Raw genomic sequence first — 22,710 nt, forward strand, 5'->3', positions numbered from 1 at the left:
AGATATCGTCATTCATTTGCATCTATAAATGATTATTTAAATCCTAATAAACATTAAGCAAAAATCCTCTCCATTTTCAGCCAGGATTAGGACACCTGCTTCACCCACCTTGGCAGTTTTAGGTATAACTGAGCATCAGAACTGCCATATTCTCGGAGCCCTGGAAGCAAACAAGCTACCTGCTGAGAGTTGAGACCACCAGCTCTGGCTTTTTTCCTATTCAAAAATAAACCCAAAGGAACCCCACTACCAAATAATTGCTTTGCTCTCCCTCTGCCCAGCAATGCCACCACCTAACAGGACTCTTTGTTCTAGGTGGGATTCTCACTCACCCCTGAGCTAGGGGTTTTGAAGGAAAACATATAAGGGAAGTAAGAGTTTTGAGTTCCCTCTTTCTTTCCCTCATTTGGGCAGGGAGATCCATTGCTAAATAGAAGCATGTTTAAAAACTTTAAAATGCTGGTATTTAGAGAGGGTTTATGATGTGTCAGTAACTCATCTAAGTACCTTGTGTATATTTCATGTAATCTGCATGACAACCCTGTGGGGCAGATCTTCTGATCATCCCCATGTTGCAAAAGGGATGCCAAGGCACAGGGATGTTAAGCAACTCTGCCAAAGTCACACAGTTGGTAAGTGGTAGAGCCGGGATTAAAACTCCATCTGGCTCCTGGGTCCATACCTTCAGGCTGTCCTGCCTCTCTTGATGTTGTAGTCCCTCTGAGCACAGGGCATCCTGCTTTGGCTCTTCACCAGCACTGTCATCTCAATCTGCTGAATCTTCCCGAGTTCCCATTTCCTCATCCTCCCAGTTGGGACTAGATGAGCTATCTCATAGAGTTTTGCCGGGAGCCAAACATGAAACATCATGCATGCAGGGCACACAGTTGATGCTCAATTAGTGTTACTAGTTACTATTAGTGTGAGTATTGCTATTATCCCTGTGCTCTTATATTTCACTGAATCCTCACAAAAACACTGTGAGGTAAGCAAGGCAGCAGTCACGAACCCCATCTTACACCTGTGAAAACTGAAACACAAGGCATGAAGTGGTGGAGCTGGCAAGAGCAGACCTCTCTCCCTTTTTTATTTATTCTTTTTTAGATACACATGACAGTAGAGTGTCTTTTGCCATATTATACATACATGGAACATGATTTATTCTAATCAGGATCTATTCTTGTGGTGGTGTATTCAAATACAAGGCTAGGAAAGCTATGTCTGATTAATTCTTCCTTGTTGTGGATTAGCATCCACATATCAGAGAGAACATTCAGCCTTTGATTTGGGGGACTGGCTTATTATACTTAGCAAAATAGTCTCCAGTTATTCTTTATGGCTAAGTAATATTCCATTGTGTATATATACACCACGTTTTCTTTATCTATTCATCGTTGAAGGATATAGATCCTGAGTTTTAAGAACAGATCTCATGACACTGCCCTCTCCATTTATTGTAACCCGAATTTGCTCTGCCCTGCTGGACTATGGGCCACACCTGTCTATTTCTAGACACAAGACCTGGTTGCCACCTAGAAAATTCAGAGCAAGAATTTTAGCTCTTGTCACCTTGCCTTCTTCTCCTGCTCCTGAGATTGGCTGGGATCAGTGTCAGGTCTTGCCCAGGCCCTCCTGGGAGATGCAGAAAGATAGTCAATGCCTCTTGGGGTGAGCAAGAAGGAGTCACAACAAGCTCATGTGCCCTTAGATTTTCTTTTATTACCTAGGTCCAAAAAATGTTTTTCTCATCATCACAAATGCAGACAAGTAGCCCACAGACAACTCTGTCTCCCCAGCCCTGGAGCCAGAGGGGAGGCTCTGAGGACATTGCTGGCTCTCCTCTGCTGCAGGCAGCTCTATCCAGAGCAGCCGGCTGGCGGGGGCCCTGCGGTCAGGCTGCACCCCACTTGTTTCTGTATCTTTCCCAACTCAGCCTTTTCAGTGATCTTCACATTTTCTCTTCCATTTTCCTTTCACAAAATCTCTGGGGAATGCAGCTTTTGTTCTATGGCTTTGCATATTTCCCAGGGCTGGGAATGAAATTGATTTCCTTTCACAACCCCTGGCTGGGCGCCTTTCACATCTCCACTATGACAGTGATTTCTAAACTGCAGCATCTGGGTCTCTTTCCTCGACTCCCCCTTCTCCTCCTTTCCCTGCCTCCTTCCTTTCTCCTCTCCCTCTGATCACCCCTTAAAGCAAAGCATTGCACACAGTGAGCCTCCAAGGTCAAGGTGTCCTCTGAAGTCAGCCCCAGAGCTCCTGCTGGAGAGCCCTGGCTGAGAGCCTGCGCCCCTGGCTCCTGTCGGAAGCAAACAGACCAAGCCCACAGTGGCGCTTACTGTGCACAGAACAAGCAGCCCGCTCTCAGCGTTGAGAGCTGGCTCTCAGCTAACAACGTCTGCATGTTCTGCAGACTTGTCAGAATCCTGTTTCATTTCTAGACTTGTCTTCTCAAAGGGACGATGAGGAAGATGCTACTTAAGAAATTTTGAGCTGGGACGCCAAGTTACTGTTCTTTGTCACCTTACAACTAAAGGGGAAATTAATCTCCAGGGCTCCTATCTCCTCTGTTACAACAAGACACAGAAACCAGACGGCACCGAGTCGCTAGTCTTGGTGGGATCTGAAGGTGACTGTCGGTCAGTGGCCTCCACGGAGTCCTGCCTTGTCCCCAGACTCCAGGCGGGTGTGGCTACATCAGAGCCTGCAAAAAAACCCCAGAAGGGTGAGCAAGTCAATCAAATGTCACGTTGACCTCCCGCCAGGGACTCCATCTGAGCCTTCACCTCCACCAGGATGGGTACGCTTTACGCTACTTTCCTGCCTCTGCAAGATCTCTGGCAGGACAATGTCTTGCATCCTGTGACTCTACCATTTCTCTTGTGCTCCACGATACCATCTTGTCACACCTCAAATCTTTACTTCTGCAAAAGCTACATAATAGCACCAAGTCTCCATTCTCCCCAGACTGGGATCATCTGTAAGTTCTGGGCTACCATGTCCCACAGACTGAGGTTCATACCTGGTGCCACGTGCTGGTGGCAAGCAACTTACCACCCTGTGACAGTGAACAAGTTACTTAATCTCTCTGGGTCTCATTTTTCCTCATCTGTAAATGGGAACCAATAATTACATTAGATGACTGATATCAAGTAATTAGCAGAACGGCCACACAGGGTACCCATTCCAGATGCCAATTAGTCTTCCTAAGTATGCAAGGGAGCCCAAGGAGGAAGCCCAGGAAAGCAACTGCCTTGGGGAGGGAGGGGTCAGGATCAGAGAGCGATGGAGAGGGAGGCCGGCCACAGGACCTGTCTCTATCCCCTCCTGCTCCCCCTGCAGTTTTTTCTGGAAAGCCAGAATCCGAGATCTTAGAGCCATATATCATCCGCATTTCCTTTTCTGACACTAATCATTTTTCCAGAGACTCTCAAGTTCAGAGAGGCGCCCATGATAGATCCCAGGTTCATGAACACCTACTGTTCCATAAAGCATGCAGTCAGGAGGGGCTTCCCTCTTCAGCTCTCCCTCCCCACATGAATGATGGGCTTCCTTCACCTTAGGGGCTGATGCAGTTCAGGCTTCTTTTGAACCTTGGGTCAATGATGGATTTTGCATCAAGATCCTAAGAGTAATGGTAGCCTTCAGCCCAAACAGTTAGACTGAGAGGAGCTCCATTTGCTAATGAGCAGTCACTAATGAATATAAATGATGATATACAGGGAAAACTTTAGGCTACTGGACCAATCAGTTTCCAGACTCCCCTCAGTCTTAGGCCCAGGAAGAGGTGAAAACTGGGGAAAGGACCCTGGAACCAAGAAGGTAAGAGGGGAGTTCCTGAGTCACCTAGAACAACATCCCTGGAGCAACTCTGGGAAATGAGTCATAGGAGTATTTAGCTCATGCACAAATTGGAGCTAAGATGACCAGGAACCAGGTCCATAAAATTCTCAAGTGTGGCATCTTTATAGGGTCTGGACAAACTGGAGTTGGTTAAATACAGATATCTTTAGTTACAGGTTCATCTGATAGCTATACCATATTCTCCATGTCTGTCCGCCCCCACCCCACCCCCCCCGCACACACACATATAAAGATCAAATCATGTGCAGTCACACTTTATGCTCTTTGGAAAGTGTTACTTATTCAGATATGAAGTTGTTGTACTTCCTTGCTAATTCTCTACAAATTTTATTATTCCTTATGCCTTTCATTTTTAATTATAGAATTTATTATAGTATTACATTTCTTTGAAATGTGAGGCATTATTATAATTTTAAAAGGCATTAAATTTTTCAAAACTGGAAACCTGCCATTAAATGACAGAGCATAGTGTGTTTGAAAGCTTTGAGTTCACGTTTGTTTCAGTTTTGTAGCAAATAAGGGAGAATGGAGTTGATTACAGAGGGAAGTATCATTTTTTTTCCACTGACTGAGAACACTTGGCCGTGTGCCTCCTCATCCATCACCACATGTCAGTCTAGAAGGGCAACTGGATGTCCCCATCTAACATCCCTCTATACCTTGGTTTCTCCAAATGTTCAAGAATATTAAACATCACATCCATGTCTCACTCAATTTACAGACTTGTTATATAAGAATCTGTGAGCAAAATCTCCACAGAACAGTATCTTGATCACAAAATATGCTGGGTATCTTGGAAATGCTACCGTAAGGGAGTATTATTCTAATTAAAAGAAAAATGGAGCTAAAGGGGGTTGGAGTTGCTAAAAATAGAGGGAATTCAGCAAAGGCAACTTCCTTTGACTGTCGGTGACCAGCTCTGCTTCCAGAGACTACCATGAGTCTTCTGAAACAACGTGAATACTCTATTTTCTGGCTCAAAGTCTCACAAAGATTTTATAAGTACATTTGATGCTAGGAAATAACACTTCATAGTACTCTTATTTCCTCTCTTATTCAATAGCTTTTCATGGTTTTTTTCTGATTTTTCCTTGTGAAAATTTTTGAACTTTGTTTTTCATCATTGATTCATCTCTTCTGTCCATAACACATTTTTTTCTCTCTTGCCCATTTTTTTCATTTTCTTGCTAGTAGCTTAACTTTGATTGTCCACCTCCTCCATTTCTACTCCCATTTCCCTTAAACTCATTTTCTTCCTTCTCTTTTCTTTCCCTGAGGAAAAAATCCCCTGGTCCCCAATAAAAAGAAAACTGGCTAGGATAGTGTTGGGAAATTGAACTGAGACATCATGCTGCTAGCTGTACAGGCCAGACGTGACTGGATCCATTTGAGTAGATGCCACCTGACAATTCAAATAGACTTGGTCAGCTCAGAATTGCAAGACTTTCTGGGATTTTTCCACACATATGTTTGACATCCTCAATTCAATTCCATAACCCAGATGGTGGAAAAATGTCTTTGTTTACTTGAGATGAATTCTTATCTATCATCTTTCACACCCATAAGACCATGCTCACAGCTCCCAAGATGGCCTATTGGTACCATCATTTTGCTATACTTAATGCTCATTATTGTGCACAATTAGGAAATGTAGCATTCTGGTTAGTTACATTTTCTAATTGGGAATTTTAAGGTACATCTTCTGTGGATTACTGACATCTAGACACCTGGAATAATCCAAACACTAAAGCTAAATTAAATGAAATTACTTTTTCTTGGAAATTTCAGAGGAAACTTCAGGACTTACAGAATATCAGGGTCATCACAGATGGATTGTAGATATGCAGGTGTACAAGGTAATTGGGATTTACATTGGATGCCATATAAATATGGGTCTGGGTATGTAATAGCACAGGCTACACGGAAATAAGGTACCATGTCAAATACATCTTCCTTCCTTTGTTTTAAAATGTGTTTATATTCAAAGGAAAGAAATCCATGACCTGCAAAGTTACAAAACAGTACATAACAGTATGTATGTACTATACACACACCTATACACACAAGTCTGGGAAGATATGCACCTGATTTTTAATAGTAGTATCTCTAGTAGTATTTCTGGGTGATGGAATTACAGGTGCTTTTGTTTCCTTCTTTTCTTTTATCTGCTTTTTCTATTTTTTTAATAGGTAAATAGTCCTTCTCTGATACAAATCAAAAGGCAAACCCCACAGCTCAGTATTCAAAGCAGAACAAAACCCATTCAAAATAAATTAAAAACAGGTTAAATGAAGATGACGGCTGCAGAAGACACCTCTGCATTTGGGAAACAGACATGATATAAGCCACATTGTCAGTTTTGAACTTGAGAGTGTTTGGGGGGATGGGGTGCTATAGGGTCTGCAGTGGGAACAACATGGAGTTTTGGAAGACGTTGGTGTCTTGGAGAAGAGAGGTGGGATTTGGACTATTGCCTGGTTACTTCTAGGGCTCTGTGAGTCATACAGGAAACGACACATATTTACAAGTAGGAATTCTAACATTTGTGAATAAAATCAATTTTTTTTGCCTTCCTGCATCTGTTTCTAACCTCCTAGGTAGATAATAATATATGGAAGATCATATCTTCATTTCAACACCAAGTCTCCATGGCTGGGGTAAAAGTTTGTGCTGAGCCTGAAATCATTCTCTGCTGGGTCTTTGTCACCCTCAAGGACTGCAGCTTCACCCCCTGGGAAGCTGCACCCCATCCTGGCACTTGGCTGCACAGGCCCTGTTATTGGCTTTCCTGGACCTCTGCCCTGGCCTGACCTTTACTCTGCATGGGCTCCCCTGTCTGCCTTCCCACCTGCTTCTGTCTCAGCTTTCCAGGGCATTCTGTGCTAGAGATACAAAGGATGTGATAGTGTCTCCAGAATGCTGAGAGGGTTTGCTATTGCAGAATCATCTCCAGCTCCCTCCTGTTTATATCCTTGGGCAAAAGAGACCTCACTGTGGAGGCGATGTCTCCAGCTTCCAGAAGACCCCACATTTTCCAGCAACCAGAGCAGATTCTTGCCTTTGCCCACTTCTACCATCTCCTACACCTCCTCTGAGAGCTCTTCTCAGTCCTTGCCGAAGCCAGCATCTCTCCTGCTCACTGTGGGTGCCTGGTGCTCTGTGGGAGGCTGGAATTCTGATGTCTCTGTGTGGAGATCCTTCTGTCCTCCTCTGAAGTTCCTCGTGTGTACGTACAGCAAGCCTTTTTCTAGAGTCCCTGTACAGTCTTGTGCTAAGACCTACATTTTTTTTTTTCGGAACGGACTCTCAGTGTTAGGGTCCCCAAGTGAGCAAGCAGTTAGCATGTCCAGATATCTTAGTTTTAGGCAATATGTTCTATCTCATATTCCTCAAACCACCCCTATGAACAGGCCTTCTGACATTCTGGGATAAGAAAAAAAAAAGTTAATTAGGAGGACTCACTGCAGACCTGAACATAGATTTCGGAATTCTGATTTCAACCTAACACTTTCTACCATGATGGAGGTTCCCAAACCCACTGGGGCTCATCAGAATCCCCTATTAGCTGCTTGACAAACTAGAGTCACGGGCCCCACTCTGAACCCTCCAATCGTCCCTGGGATGCAGCCTAACCATCACACTATCCACAGTTGCTCTGGAAACGCTTTTGCTGCTCACACACCTCCCATGAGGACCAGCTCTCATGAAACATGCTAGTCCGTGTTATCCAGGGATAGGTCCTTACCCTGAAAATCTTAGGTTCCTCCATTAGTAACCTGCTTATTTGTGAAAGTCCATGTTCACCTCCCAGTATCTTCCTTCTGTGGAACTTTCCTGAGTTAACAGCACAATTTCTAGAAAGTCCAAGGTTAAAAACAACTCTGCCATTCCTTGATCCCAGGTAGGAAAAGGGAGTGCAGTTTGACAGCCAAGCTTAGGAAGGCCCCACAACAGCTGCCAACAGGCTTCTGAACTGAGCACAGGGACCCAGCCATCCTCAGCAGCTATATCCACATCAGCTAGACCCCAGCTAATTGGACATGTCTGGAAAGACTCTTGAATAGTCAGGACTCTGTAAAGTAAGGGGCAGGGAGCCTGGCAAATTAAATGACCACAAGCCCATCCAAGAATTCAGTCCATCAGGGGGACTGAAAATGGTGGGAAAGTTCTTTCTGTTTGGAAGAGTAGTCAAATTCAGAGGGAATCAGCAACCTCTAGCAGGCAGACCACCAAACCTGAAATTCAGGAGAGACTCTCACCACACAAGTTCTCCCGAGGAACAATTAGGAGCTGGTTTAAGAAGTCCCCTAAGCTGGCTTAACTTGCCACGAACCCAACAAGTGAACACCCTTGACTGTGGTTTCTAAGGAGGGGTCACTTCCAGAGAGGGGCTTGGGCTGCATGCCTAAGTGCTGTATGCAGGTCAGCCTGGAAACGATTACCGTAATCGTCGGGAAAATCGGTTAGGAGAAAAGTTGAAGCAAACTGAAATTTGAAAAACACATTAACAGGGACCTGATGAGATGCCAGAAGAGTCTGCCAGGAGGGACAGCTGGAAGGCCAATTTTTCAGTCCATACTGAAAGGTGGTTGCATACATATCTGAGTCAACATACACTGGTTTCTCTCCTGCTCAATATTCCTGTTTAATTGCACTAGGGGGTCTCCCTATGGACACATCTAACACCCAATACATAGTGGAGTGAAAGAAAAATGTGTCATGGAAGTGCAAATGAGGTTCCCATCCTGCCCACTGCTCCTTCTGCTATGGCCGAGGGTGCCGCAGGAATTCAACAAGGCCACTTTTAAAAGGAGGCCAAGAGAAGGGGTGAGCACCAGACCTCAGCTGGCCCTCGAGAGACATCTGCATGGTGTCCCCATTAGATATTTTGCCAGGGGCAATGGTAACCACAGCAGGCAGGGAGGAGGCAGGGGACTGACTACAACCCACACCCAGGAGTCAAGTCAGATGGAAAGGCATAGAACTGCAGAGCCACCATGTTTGGCAATCAGGTGACAGACAACCTGCCGAGGAGGGTGGCCAATGTCATCAATGAGGTGAGTCCTGAATGTTCAACCAACTACTGAGAGACTGGAAAGCAACCAGATCTCCAAGGCAGTGAAATCCCACAGCCTGACTTTAGGAGTCTCACAGGCTTTGGCTACTGATAGGAAGGCTTCCCCATAATGATGTCCAGACAGGGGACAGGGTAATGGTGAGGGTGGAGGCTGTTGCTGTGATCCTCTAGCAGCCTTCATTATCTCAGAGAAAAGCTAGGCCTGCAAATGCATGGGAACTGGCCTTGGAACTAGGGTGAGAAGTAGGTTCTGTGAGCAGGAGCCACGAATCCTATAAGGCTAAGTGCCACATCTGCTGTCAACCCTGAGAGATAAGAAAGAAGCCCACACAGGGGGAAACTCGAACTCATATTGCCTGGGGAGGATGGGAAAAGATGTGCATTTGGGTAGCTTTCTACCGAAGGCCTACCTGGCTTCAAGCCTCTCGCACATACCTGAAAATTTATCATTCCCCTACAGTGCGAGAGTGATTCACATGAACACACCTGCTCATCACACTCAGTGACGGGAAATCTGAGAGAAATGGGGCTGGGCCATCATGATGCCAAGAAGTCCAAGTGCAGCAGCCTGCCACTCGGGAAACTATGAAATTGTTTTGCTCCATTACTGAAGCCATCTCACACGGACGCGGTCTGTCCAAGAAAACCAAGCCTAAAGATCACATGGTCCTCTTCGTGTTCTAGTTGTGGGACCTTATATGCATCACATGGCCTTTCTGAACTTTAAGTACCTTACCTCTGTCGTGGGATTAGTAATGTGATCGTTGTGTCCATGTGATTACTGGGTCAAATGTGACAATGTGAATGAAATGCCCAGCACCGAATAGCTGCCCAACAAATACCCTTTTTCCACCCTTCCAATTTCCCTTTGATATACAGGTGCCCTCTGTTTTTCCTTTTCTAGCCATTGATGTTGGGTTTTGTCTAGGAAAGCAAAGGTTAGATGAGGTATTAAATCCGGGACCATCTGAGATGTTCCTCTTCCCTCTAAGCAACGTGCCCAACCCCACCAAGCCCTGTTGGTCCCCTGTGCACCATGCAGCCTTTGTCTAAGAAAGGAATTCCTTCAACTTTATGGAGCTTAAGGAATTCTTAGACCTTAATAAATCATAAATCACCTTCTGAGTGATTTATGGAGCAGCTACATATGAATCGGAATAGCAGTGATCTGCTTCCTTTGAAGGTGCCCACCAGGCCCCAGCAGCTCTGCACCTCACCCCAGATTTTGTGCCCATACATTCTGCATGTGGATAAGGAGGCTCAAGGCCAAGACTGTTGGAGGCTCCACCCACCTCTCTGACATCATCCCCTACTGCTCCCTTCCTCCTCCAGCCCTCCCTCTCCAGATACACTGGTCTGGTCTCCATTGCGCTTGCCCAACCTGTCTGCCTCTGGGCTCAGTGTTTCTGGAAGCCCCATTCCCCAGGCTGCCACCTGCCAGCTCTTTCCCTGAATCCTAGTCTCAATTTAGGTGTGGCTGCCTCAAGGAAGAATTTGTTGGCCCTCTTCTCCACTACTCAGATTTATTTTCTCTGTAGCATTCATCTCTACCTGAAATATTTATTTTGCTACATGTGAAGGGTCTGATTTTATCAAAACACAAGCTGTGTGAACGTTCTGTTCAGTAGCACCCCTGGGTCCCAGGGAGGCGCATGCTGGTCACCCTTTTTTCCTAGTGATGTGGCACCCCCTTTCTCCACTGAAAGCCCTCTTCACCATGGCTGATTTTAGGACTGTCAGCAAAAGAGTCCATTGTAGATAAACTTCCTATTTTCATGTCGCCCTGTTTACTTGGCCACTGGCCGAGAAGGTACCAGCACCCCCTTACTAGTTTTCACAAACATATCCAGTATAGTCCTTTGAAGAAATGTGCAAACAAGGCCTCTGGCCTTGAGCTAGGCTTCACAGAGATGTCTACATTTTTAAGATAAGTTACAAATGGGCTCCATGGTAACAGCTGGCAGGGGGAGGAAAGAAAGGGGAGAAGCAGCTCTCCCCTTCTCAGGTGTTGTCCTTGAAGAGTTAACTTGCCCAAAACAGTGAAAGAAAAAGCTGCTTTTATGTGAACTTCTACAGACTGTGAACTTCTGAGCCCTTCCCCTTACATGCTGGGTATAAAACTCTGAAACTCCCTGAATTCGGGGTTCAGGGGATTAATTGATTATAATTGATAAAAGCTGTGCCCTCTGAACCTGGCTGCAGCCAAATAAAACTGTTTCCTGCTCTCTTTGGTGCCTTGCCTCGTTTGTCCCTACAACACTAGAGCAGCAAGAAATGGATTGTTGAATAATCCATGGCTGTTATAATCCTATCCTGTACTAGGCTGGACAACTCTTCAGGTTTGGACACTTCCAGAAACGTCAGCTGTAGGAGAGCAGGGCGCCAGGAATAGGAAACCCCTCTAGGTCATGGCGAAATCTGCTTCCAACTTCTTATGACCCAGGAGTCAGAACTAGGGAAGTTTTACTCTGTGTCCTCTCTACTGAACTGAGCAGAAGGGTGCTGATCATTCCCCCTCTCTCAGATTCAGGAGCCAACCAGAGGCAAGGCTTTAGGCCTTGAGGCAGAACCCAACACCAAAGGCTCAATTGATCCCAGTAAACACTGTCTATATTGCCCAGCTCAAGGGGTATCCGACTGTCCAGAATACAAGAAAGGGGTGTGCAGGGCAGGAGGATGGAGGCTCCACTCCCGAAGGCAGCAGTGTGGTGGAAGCCACCTGTGTCCACTCTCAGACCAAGTCTACTGCAGACACATCTGAAGTGCAGAGTAGAAAGATACCCAATGCTAATGACAAGACCTTGGAGCTTACTCTTGTGATCAAGTGGAGTTTTAGGTCTGCCCATGATCTCATCCTCTGTGGCATTCAAGTTCTGGATCAGAAAGTATGTGGTCATTTTCCCTTTACCTTTTACTTCAATTTCACCTCTCTCAATGATTTCAAACCCTTGATTTTCCAGGGCTCTGCACAGAAAGAAAAAGAAAAACAAAGACCACAGGTTGGCTATAGTGCCAGAGGAGAGTCCCGGACCCAGGACACACACAGCAGGGAGGAAGGAGGATCCAAGCCACTGGTCAGGGCCTCCAGAGGGGCAAAGGCAGTGGGGAGAAGAGGGAGGCACCAAGGTTGGGTGTTCTGAGTCGGGTGCCAAAGAGCAAGAGAGGGCACAGGGAACCCTCCCAAACCCTGATGATCCTCCCACAATGTTCTTCCTCCCACACATTCCTCACACACAGCCCCCCCATTTCTACTGGACTGCTTGGTTTTCACTCCCAGTACCCCGATTTTGGCTAGATCCCTCTCTGAAACTCCTCGTTCAAGATTCAGCGTGGCATCTTCTCCCCCGTGAAGCCTTTCTTTCCAGGGTCAGGCTCCTTCCCCTGGGCTCCCATGACCTGCTCGAATTCCCAAAGCAGGAGAATAGAGTAGCTGAAGAGCGGGGAGTCTGAGCCCTGAGCTCTGCCAGGAAGCTTCCAGGTTCCTCCCCTCCTGACCTACCTAAACCTGGGGCAAGTTATTAGCGCTTTTTAATGCCTTATTTTTTTCTCATCTGTAAATAAGAATAATAATAGTACACTTTCATGGAGTCGTTGCAATTAAATGAATTAATATACGTAAAAGATTTTAGAATCCAGTGTGGACGATTGGAAGTACTCTAGACTTTCTAAGTATTATTTTGAGCCTATCTTTATCTTTGTACTTGTCCCACTCTAAATATTGAAATGTGAATTTTCTATCTTCTTCCCCTAGACTAAGGGCCAGTAAACTTTTTCTATAAAAGATCAGATAGTAGATATTTCAGGCTTTGTGGACCATATAATCTCAACTCTGTCTTTGTATCACATTAGCCATGGACAGTGTGTGATAAGAGAGCATGGCTGTGTGTCAATAAAACTTTCTTTACAAGAAAAAAAAAAAAAAACCAAGCCCATGGGGCTTTATAACTTGCTGTTCTCTCCACTAAGCCACATGGACCTTGAGAGCAAAATCTATGTCATAGTGGAAGCTCAACAATCCTGTCTGGCACAGTGTCTTCTGTGAGCCAGTGAAGCATGGAAGAGCAAACAGGAATCTCCTCCACTCCCCGACCCCATGGCTGGTAGACATTCTGTAAGTTCTGGAATGAGGGGATGGATGAAAGAAGGCACAGAAATATGAATGGCTACCTGTAGGCTGTGGGGCTGAGGTGCACTTTGTTAGGAAGCCCATGACTTTCCATCCTAGAGGCTGTGTTCACAGTGTCACCAAACAAGCAGTACCGTGGCATCTTGTCTCCAACGACACCTGCTAGGACTGGTCCAGTGTGGATCCCCACTCGGATCTGCACAGAGAGAACCTCCCTGAAAAGAAACCATCTAATCCTCTTGCTTTTTGCTTTTCAGTTAATGTATAATTTTACATAAAAGGAAAACCACAGCCATTAATGTGTTTAGCTCCATGAATTTTGACAAGTGCCTATGTCCCTAGAACCTCCATCTAAAACCATTCCACAAAGATATAAAATTGTTCCACTACTTCACAGAATTATCTTGTGCTCCTTTCCAGTTAAACTCTTTTCCCCTCCCACCCCCAAAAGAGATAGAGAACTACTTTTTTAATATCTTTTCCCAAAGATTATTTTGCCTGTTCTGTAATGTCACATACATGTAATCGTCTAGTATATGCTATTTTATATCAGGATTTACTTGATCAACATAATTTTGAGATTCATTTATAGGGTATGGATCAGTATTTCATTATTTTTATTACTGAACACTAAAAGTACTCCTTGATTCATTTATCCATTCTCCTCTTCACTTGGGTTATTACCAGTTTGGAACTAATATAATTAGGCTGCCATGAACATTTCTGTACATATTTTTTTTGTGGACATATGTTTTCAATTCTCTTGGGGAAATTCCTAGAAGTAGAAATTCCACTTCTGGGTCACAAGGAAATTCCAATTTAATTTTACCCAAAACAAAACAAAACTACCCAATAATTCTCCAGAGTTCATTCTCTATTTTCCATTCCTGTCAGCAGTGTGACACTGCTCATGGCTCCACATTTTCACCATTTGGTCTTCTAGTTGGTGTGAAATGATATCTCTCTGTGGTTTTTACTTGCATTTCCATAGTTAATAATGTTAAGTACATTTTATGCCCATATTATCCATCTGTATACCTTCTTTTGTGGAAAGTCTGTGCAAGGTTTTGCCTGCTTTAGAAATTGTATTGTTTACCAGTTATTCTTAACGTGCATGAATTCTATACATATTTGAATATATATATATATAATATTTTTTTCTAGTCAATGGTTTTGTATATTCATTGTGTTTAATAAGCAGAGATTTTAATTTTGTTGAATATATTAATTTGCTTGGGCCACTATAATAAAATATCACTGACTAGGTGGCTTAAACAGAAATCTTATTGTCTCATGGTGCTGGGTGCTAGAACGCCAGGATCAAGGCAAGGTCAGATTTCTCCTGAAGACCTCTGCTGGTTTACAGACGACAGCCTCTCTCTGGGTCCTCACCGGGTGGGGATCCCTGCTATCTCTATGTGTCTTCATTTCCTTTTCTTATAAGTACATCAGTCAGATTGGACTCACCCTTAGGCCTCATTTTCACTTTATCAGCTCTTTAAACCATGTATCTTCAAATATAGTCACATTCTAAGAAACTGAGGTCCAGGACCCATGAATTCTGGGGGATTTTTTCCTTTCATGTTTAGTACCTTTATGTACTAAGGAATAATTGTCCCAAAGATATGAAACAATCTCCTGCATTTCCATCCAGAAGCTTTGTGATTCTAGCTTTTATGATTAGCTCTATAATGTGTGTTAAATTTTTTTTTTTAAAAAAAAAAAAGGTTGTTTTCCCCACTGAATCAATTTGGTGCGTTGACTAAAAATCAATTGATCTTTAAGGCACAGTCTATTTTTGGACACTCTCTACTATTCCAATGATCTATTTGTCTATCTTTCTGCCATTTCTACTTTGTTTATTACTATAGCTTTAGAATAGTTCTTGACATTGGGTAGTGTAAGCCCTATAATTTTATTTTCCATTGTCTGAGTTATTCTAGATTCTTTACATTTTCATACAAATTTTAAAATCAACTGGTAGATATTTTCAAAGAAGGCTTCTGGAATTTTTGACTGCTATTCTATCAAATCTATATATCAACTTGGGGACAATGGACAGCTTAATCATATTGATTTTTTTCCAGTTGTGAACATGGTACATTCCTCCATTTAATTAGGTCTTCTTTATTTTCTCTAAGTAATCGTTTGTAGTTATCAGAATAGAGGTTGTGTGTATCTTTTGAAAGATTTAGTCCCATGAATTTAAATAGTTTTTTTTAAAAATTTTTATTTCATCTTTCAATTTCCTGTCTTAATGGGAGATCTGGTTTTACATCACATTCCAACAGTGAGCTCTTCAGGGTTGGTTCTCGGGCCATTTCCACTCTCTGCACCTGGGGAGATTTCTCTCTCTGCCACTCTTCCTTGCCCTCCCCCCACACCCCCACCCCACCCCCCGCCCCGCCCCACTTCAGAGGATCATTGTTGTGCAGGTACTACAGAGAATGCCCCAGAAGAATTTATCTTGGTTCTCACACACTAACACCAGCCCATCCCAAGGCCACTGCCTTGCATTTGGGGAGGGCCCCAGGAACTCAGGGATGTGGAGGTCTCTCAGCTCTTCCCCTGTCCCTAGCTTTTGGCTGAACAAAGAACTCTATGCACTTGGGGAAAGGACTATAGGAAAGAGTTGGTGGATGGGTCCAGACTCGGCCTGGCGCTCTACGGGTCTTAGCCTATCATTCTGGCCGTCCATTCTGGCCATTAAAAATTCACCAAACTGACCTGCTTCCTCCCTATCCCTATATCTGCTGGGTTACTTCTACTGATGCTCTACCAGGAATGAACAAAGTTACAGTTGTTTCCTTCTCGAAAAGGCTAGACACTTTCTGGAATTTAGTTCATTTAGATTTCTTTGCTTACTGATGGGAATAAAAAATGTCTACGAGCATGAGAACCTCTTAAACCTGCCTTTTTATACAAGATTTTCTTCTCCTAGAAATAAGATTGTAAATTCCTCTAGAAAAAGGCCTGTCAGTACATCTCTAAATCCTTCAAAGCACCTCGTAGAACTGCTGCGTACACTCAAGGACCTCAATAAGTGCACATTAAATAATCTGTGACTGAAAGAATAGATCTCAATGTGCACTAATTTTAAAACTGTAGAAATGCTAGTTTTCCAAAGAGAGATGATTCTGGTTATTATCCCCGACGGCCTTAAATAAAACCTACATGATATGCTGTTGCTGGTGGGTATTTAACTATGTTCCTACCTTAGAGTTGCTAACATTCTTTCCTGTTTTGTTTTCTTTTTTCTTGGTAAATTCACCTTAAGAATTACAAGGAGTTCATTGTTTAATGCTTATTGGTATGGCATTATTCTCATCTATACATCTTTCATAAGCACAAACACTTTCGATTTACACAAACATATATTTTAAGTCATTTTTTCTTCAGTGACTTACCTTAGGGTCCTTTAACTAAAGTACTCATCTCTTGCCTGATCTCCTTATCTCTGCTCCCTCATTACCTTCCATTCTGATTTTTATTTATGACATCAGAGATTTTATCCAACGTATATACTATAGTATTGGAGATGTTTTGTTCTTGTGATGGCCTAAAGCCAGTTTTTACCTAAAAGACTATCGGGGACACTGGATCCGGGACCTTCACTATTTCTTAGCCTCCAAATCACTGGAGAGAGCAAATAGAATATATTTTCAGGACTTCCTACAAAGGGATCATAACTTGGAAAAATCACATCTGACCTTATAATTGGTTTTAATTATAAAATTAAATAATTTTAATTTTAATTAATAGTTAACTATTATTTTGAATTTTTGACTGAAATGAGCAGGGGAGGGATCTGGATGTAAAACATCAAAGAGTACAGCTCCAAGCTAGCTCAGGGGATTAGGATCTGCTCAGTTGACAGAAGAGGACATTTACCTTTTTTCTCCCAAACTGCCCAGATTCTATCATGGTGCTTGGAAGAGCAGCTCCTACAAGAATGGTGAGCAGATGTCTTGCTAATGGCCACATGGTGGAAGGAACCATGCTCAATATCTATGGCATCCTGGTGCCTGGGCTGCTGACTGAAGGCAGCTTTATGCCTCAGTCTGAGCTCTGAACTGCCAGTCAGCACACAATTTCCCCAAACAGGAAAAGCTGGCAGTTCAGTAAACCTGAACCACCTGTTGAAATGTCTGAACAAAAAAACCCAGGAATTATAAATGAGCTTTCAGGATGGATTGAGCCCTACAAGGTAAGTAGGGAAATGCACTCAGTACCATCCTAAGTTATGCACAGAGGAAGGATGCAGTGAATCACAGGAAAATTCTTAGTATCCTAGCCTCTTCTGAAATTTGGAAGAAACTGAGATTATAATATCCTTACTAATATCTCATTTCTTTAGGAACATATGCAAGAGAAAAAGAGCTGGGAAAGTTACTCCCTTTTAATTATTGCAATAAACCCCGTGACCACCTAAGCAGACCAGAGTTTTGCATGAGATGTGTGGTATTAAGCAAAATACTCATTTGCTGCCTACCTGGATAGGTTCTCCAGTAACAGGATTCATCACTTCTTTTGCAGCAATTCTCATCCCCAGTGCAAAATTAGCCACTCTCTGAGCATGGCTTCCAACAGGCACAGGTACACCACCTACCACCATATAAGCATCACCTATTGTTTCCACCTGTCGAAGGGAAAAGAAAGGGTACTCAGAGGCTTCCCTTCATGCACTACGTCAGCCATTTTCCATCTATTTCTGTAAGCAGCGTATTAAAGCCGGTGATTGCATGGTAGGGTATGAGAAGGATGAGGGGGAAGGTAAGAAGGAACGTGACTTAGGGAACAACCATGAGACAGCCAAAAAGACTTTCTGGTGTTTGCTTTGTTTGTTTGTTTTGGTGCTGGGAATCAAACCCAGGGCCTTGCTCATGCTAGGCAGGTGCTGTCTCCCTGATTGACACCCCAGCCTCCTTTCTGCTTTCTGTGGGGAAAAAAATCCCAGGAGGTTCAGAATCTGGCCTCTGGAATAGTCATATGATACTACATTAGATAATGTATTATTTGGATATAAATTTTGCTAAATTTTCTAGAAAATTTTCCTAGAAAATAGTGTTTTCCCCTCAGTTGCACCAGGGGACCATGTTAGCATGAGTATTTCATGAAGAATCCTAGTAAGATATGATTCCTAAAATACTCCCAATTCTCTTTTAGCTCTGCCTCTTCTCCCATCTCGCATTCACACCAAACCCCAGACTAGTGCCTACAGAGGAAAGAAAGAATCAAGAATCTGCCTAGCCGCAACCCATGCACAACCACCACACCACACAGACACTAACTTTGTAGACCTCGTGGACGCTGGTTAGCCTGTCAAACTTGGAGTACATGGAGTTCAGCATGTTCACTATGTGGATAGGCTCACAGGCAGCACAGATGTTGGTAAATGTCACCACGTCGCTGAAAAGGATGGTGCAGGTTTCAAACTCTCCTGCGATAGAAATGAGAATCCATGAGAGCCTAGGAGGGAGAGTTCTGCCTTCAGGTGCCATTTTGGAATCAAACCTGCTTGTACCTTGGGGAAGAAGATCTGAGTGACATTGACCTCTCAACAGTCACTTGATAGACACCAACTGAGCACCTGCCACAAGCACATCTCTTGAGTTTCTGCTGTGAGTAGAGATCGTGTGCAGAGAAATGAGCAGACAGAGCGCCTGCCCTGAAGGAGCTCCCAGTGGAGTGAAGGCGACATGAGAGTAAGCCAGCATTCCCAATAGCATGGACAGGTACGATGGGATGACTTAGTACCCTACCGTGAGAGCCCAGGCTGAACCTGAGCTCTAGGAGGTTCAGAATCAGACTGATGGGGACTGATCACCAGGCAGTCTAAGTACAGTGTGGTAGCTACCCGTGTCCTCCTAACCTGTGCCCTGCTTTCATTCCTGTCCAAACTCACACTAATTTCTACATGGTCATCAGATTTCCTCTTTTAGTCTGATTTACCCCTCTTTTAAGTCTTAGAACCTTAAATCTTAGAACAAAATCCCAAATCCTTACCATGCCCTGCCACAGGGATTCCCTCTCTGAACCTGCCACTTCTCTGACCCCATGTCTTGACACTATCCCTGTGGTTCACTCCACTCTAGTCTCACTGGCCTCCTGGGGGTTTCTCTAGCATGTTAAGTGCCTCCTGCCTCAGGGCATTTGCACCTCCTCTCTCCTCTGCCTGACATACTCATTCATTCACAAGGCTCTTCCCTCCCATCTCAGATGCAACCAATTCAGTGAGAACATTGTTGATCTCCCTGTCTGAAATAACAACCCCAAGACTCTCCATCCTCTCAGCCTTATTACATGCCCCCCCACTCCATAAGACCTATGTGGCATGATTTTTTTAATAAAATTCTATATTTAGTTATGATCTGCCTTCCCCATTGGAATACTACAAAAATTGAGAGACTGTTTTGCTTTCTGCCTAGCACCTAGAACAGGGACTGGCATAGGTAAATGCTCAATAAATATGTATTAACTGGGTGACTCCATGACTCCTGAAACACAAATGGATGCCTTTTAAATTATTTATGCCTCTGTAGTATCCCCCCCTTTGTATAACTCCTCTTCTGTGTGGCTTCAGGCCTCCCAGTCTCTTTTTCAAATCCTTACCATCCTTCTGATCTTGTTTCACATCTTTTGCTGGCTTCTCTTCCTTCTTAAATATTAGGTATTCCCTAAGGTTCAGTATCCCACCCTCTTCTCACCTTGAACCTTTCGGATGATCTTACCAGCCCTCACAGGGTCCATGATTAGCCATCACCTACACTGAAGCTACTCCCAGACCCACGGCTCCACACTAGAACTTCCCTTGAGCTCTCCCTGCAATCCCTAACCAGCTGTGTGAAGCATCCCATGGACATCTCAAACTCAAGAAGTTCTAAACTGACCTCATCACTTGCCTTGAGACCTCATCTTTCAGGATAAAGCATCACCAGCCCCCAAGCCGGGTACCTCAGACTCCTCACTCGCTCCTGTCTCTGATCTTCCCTGTCATATTGGCATGATGGCTCCTCGCCAGGCTGCCTGGGTTCAGGCTCTGACGGTCTCTGAACTTCACTTTGTCAGGCTCTCAGCCCGCCTCCCTCTACACTGCAGCCCAAATGGCCTTTATAAATTCACCACATCACTTCCATTGTAAGAGAAATGAACTCCAATGACTCCTCACCTCCTGCAAACAAAGACACTTTCCTTTCCCTTGACAATCCAGATCCATCACTCTTGTCTCCTGAGCCTCACCCCTCCTCCCCAGCTTCTTCAGACATCACTTGTCCTTGTCCTACTTTGTCCTGCATCTGGTACTTTATTTCAGGCTGCTTTCCCTGGGCTCTGGCCAGACCACTCTCCTGAAGTGCTCTCCCCTTCTTCCCTTGCTGAAATTCAACCCCAAGGCACCTCGAGTGCCACACACTTTCATGAGGTGCCTTCACAACTTTGCCTGCCCCCATCTCTTTCTCTTCTGATACCTGTTTATTATCCGTCTCTGAGACATCTGTGTTTCCACTGCCCCTGGAAAGAGCTTGTAGTGGAATGAGTATGGCTCTTGGAATCAGACAGACTGAACACAATGCATTTCCAACTCATAAGCTGGGCTGAATGTCAATGTGCTCAGCTGTACAGAAAGGATGACACTCCCTTAGAGAAACATAGAACAGGTTCAACAAACAGCATATGTAAAATACCTAACATGGTTCCTGGCACAATAATTACTTCTTATTGCACATTCACTTCCTTTCCATTAGCCAGTCCCATCCCCATTAATATATTCTACATATATCTGTCAAACCCAAAGGCTGGGAACTCCTTTGGGGCGCCTGGATCTGGTACAGCACAGGGCACTAAGCTCACTGGGCATGGCTGTGAAGGAACACACACCGGGCAAATGAAAAGTGAGTTCAGAGCAAACACATCATTCCTCCCTCCAGAATGGTCCTCAAAGACACTCCCTGCTTCAGTTAATGTGTGGATGTATTATTTCCTGTTATACTTAAGGACCCTACTTTTGGTCACTGAGTAATGAGGCCAGTCTCAGGACACAGACTAAATTCTTAGAGAACCTAATATATGTGCACGTTGTTATCAAGCATTTTTCTCTACTCCACATTTCACTCTCGTGTGGTTTTTCTTATTTTCAGTGTAGAGGGGAGAGACTGAGGCAATGCAGGCTAAGCAATGGACCCAAGATGGCGCCACTTACAAGTGATGGAGTAGAATTCAACCCCAGATCTGCTCAGCTTCAAAGCCCATGCCCTCAACCCTGAAGGCACACTCTCCCCTGCTCTGAGGTCCCCGTGAAGGGATGCCCTACCTGCGGCCACCTTTTTGCCCTCCTTCAGCTGGTTGGCCACGTGTTGGGGCAGCATGGCATACAGCAGGGTCTCTGTCTTCTTCTTTTCTATGGCCAAGTGCTTGGACAGGACTCGCAGCTCCTCCTTCTTCCTCTCCAGCTGGTTGGACAGCTCCATCTCCGCCAGCCTCTGCTGGTTGAGGAGGATGAGATCCCTGGTGGTGTCGTGGGGGGCAATGTCTGACAGATGCATCTTGCGCTCCTCCAGCTCTTGCAGACTGCGGAGCTTGGGAGAGCACAGGAATATCATGCACCGCAGGGACTCCATCCAGATCATCTGGCCTTTACACCACGGAGAGAAAGGCAGAAACACAGTCTATCTCCAAGGTGGGTTAGCTGAGTCCTCCAGAGAAGTAAGCCTCACCCACACTGGCCACCTTCTAGCCACTATCATGGCCATATTCCTGCCTTTTCTGCCAGACGTCTTGAGAATGATCCATACTCCTGTGTCCACTACCTCATTTCCCCTCTCTCCACAACAGCTCTCTCTGGTAGCTTCTCTACCTTTGAGGTGGCTCATTCATGGCCTCTAAGTTGCCAGCTCCAACAAGCCTCAGTCTCATCTTTACTCACTCTTCTGTTGGTATTAACCTGAACTTCCTTCCCAGAATCTCCTTTTCTTGAAGATTTCTGACATTGCTTTCTCTATAAAATTTCCCCCTACTTCTTTGAATTTTCCCTCTAGGATTTTGTTTTTTAAATTTCCTTCCTTAAATGTTGGCATTCCCTTGGGGTTGGTCTCGATATCTTCTCTTCTAGCATTACACTGTGTAATGGTTTAGAGGGGAGGTGTCCACAAAGCTCATGTGGGAGACAGTGCAAGAAAGCTCAGAGATGTAATGATTGGGAACCTCAGCCTAATCAGTGCATTAATGATAAGAAAAGAAAGGAAAATGACATTGGTTATGACAATGATTTCTTGGATGTGACCTCAAAAACACAAGCAGAAAAAAAAACAGAGAAATTGGACAACATCAAAATTAAAAACTTCTGGGGCTGGGATGTGGCTCAAGCGGTAGCGCGCTCGCCTGGCATGCGTGCGGCCCGGGTTCAATCCTCAGCACCGCATACAAACAAAGATGTTGTGTCTGCCGAAAAAAACCAAAAAATAAATATTAAAATTCTCTCTCTCTCTCTTTCTTTAAAAAAAAAATTAAAAACTTCTGAGCACGAAAGGATACAATAGCATGAAAGGGCAACCCACAGAGTGGGAGAAAATATTTGCAAGTCATATATTTGATATATCCAGAATATATAAATAAACCCAGATTAAATATAGACAAAATACTTGAA

General features: G+C 44.2%; 1 protein-coding gene across 1 annotated transcript in view; it reads right to left on the reverse strand.

Moving 5' to 3' along the window:
- Positions 1 to 2,573: 2,573 nt before the first annotated feature.
- Positions 2,574 to 22,710, reverse strand: part of LOC114087287 (guanylate cyclase soluble subunit beta-2-like) — a 57,890-nt gene continuing 37,753 nt past the window's right edge. The window contains exons 11-16 of the mRNA XM_071611745.1: positions 21,379 to 21,699; positions 18,362 to 18,510; positions 17,563 to 17,709; positions 13,112 to 13,266; positions 11,757 to 11,908; positions 2,574 to 2,707 (exon numbers count right to left, since the gene is read on the reverse strand). Coding sequence (XP_071467846.1) covers positions 2,574 to 2,707; positions 11,757 to 11,908; positions 13,112 to 13,266; positions 17,563 to 17,709; positions 18,362 to 18,510; positions 21,379 to 21,699 — 1,058 coding nt within the window. The remainder of the gene's footprint in view (positions 2,708 to 11,756; positions 11,909 to 13,111; positions 13,267 to 17,562; positions 17,710 to 18,361; positions 18,511 to 21,378; positions 21,700 to 22,710) is intronic.

This window comes from Marmota flaviventris, chromosome 4 (assembly GCF_047511675.1).
Source record: "Marmota flaviventris isolate mMarFla1 chromosome 4, mMarFla1.hap1, whole genome shotgun sequence".
NCBI lineage: Eukaryota > Metazoa > Chordata > Mammalia > Rodentia > Sciuridae > Marmota > Marmota flaviventris.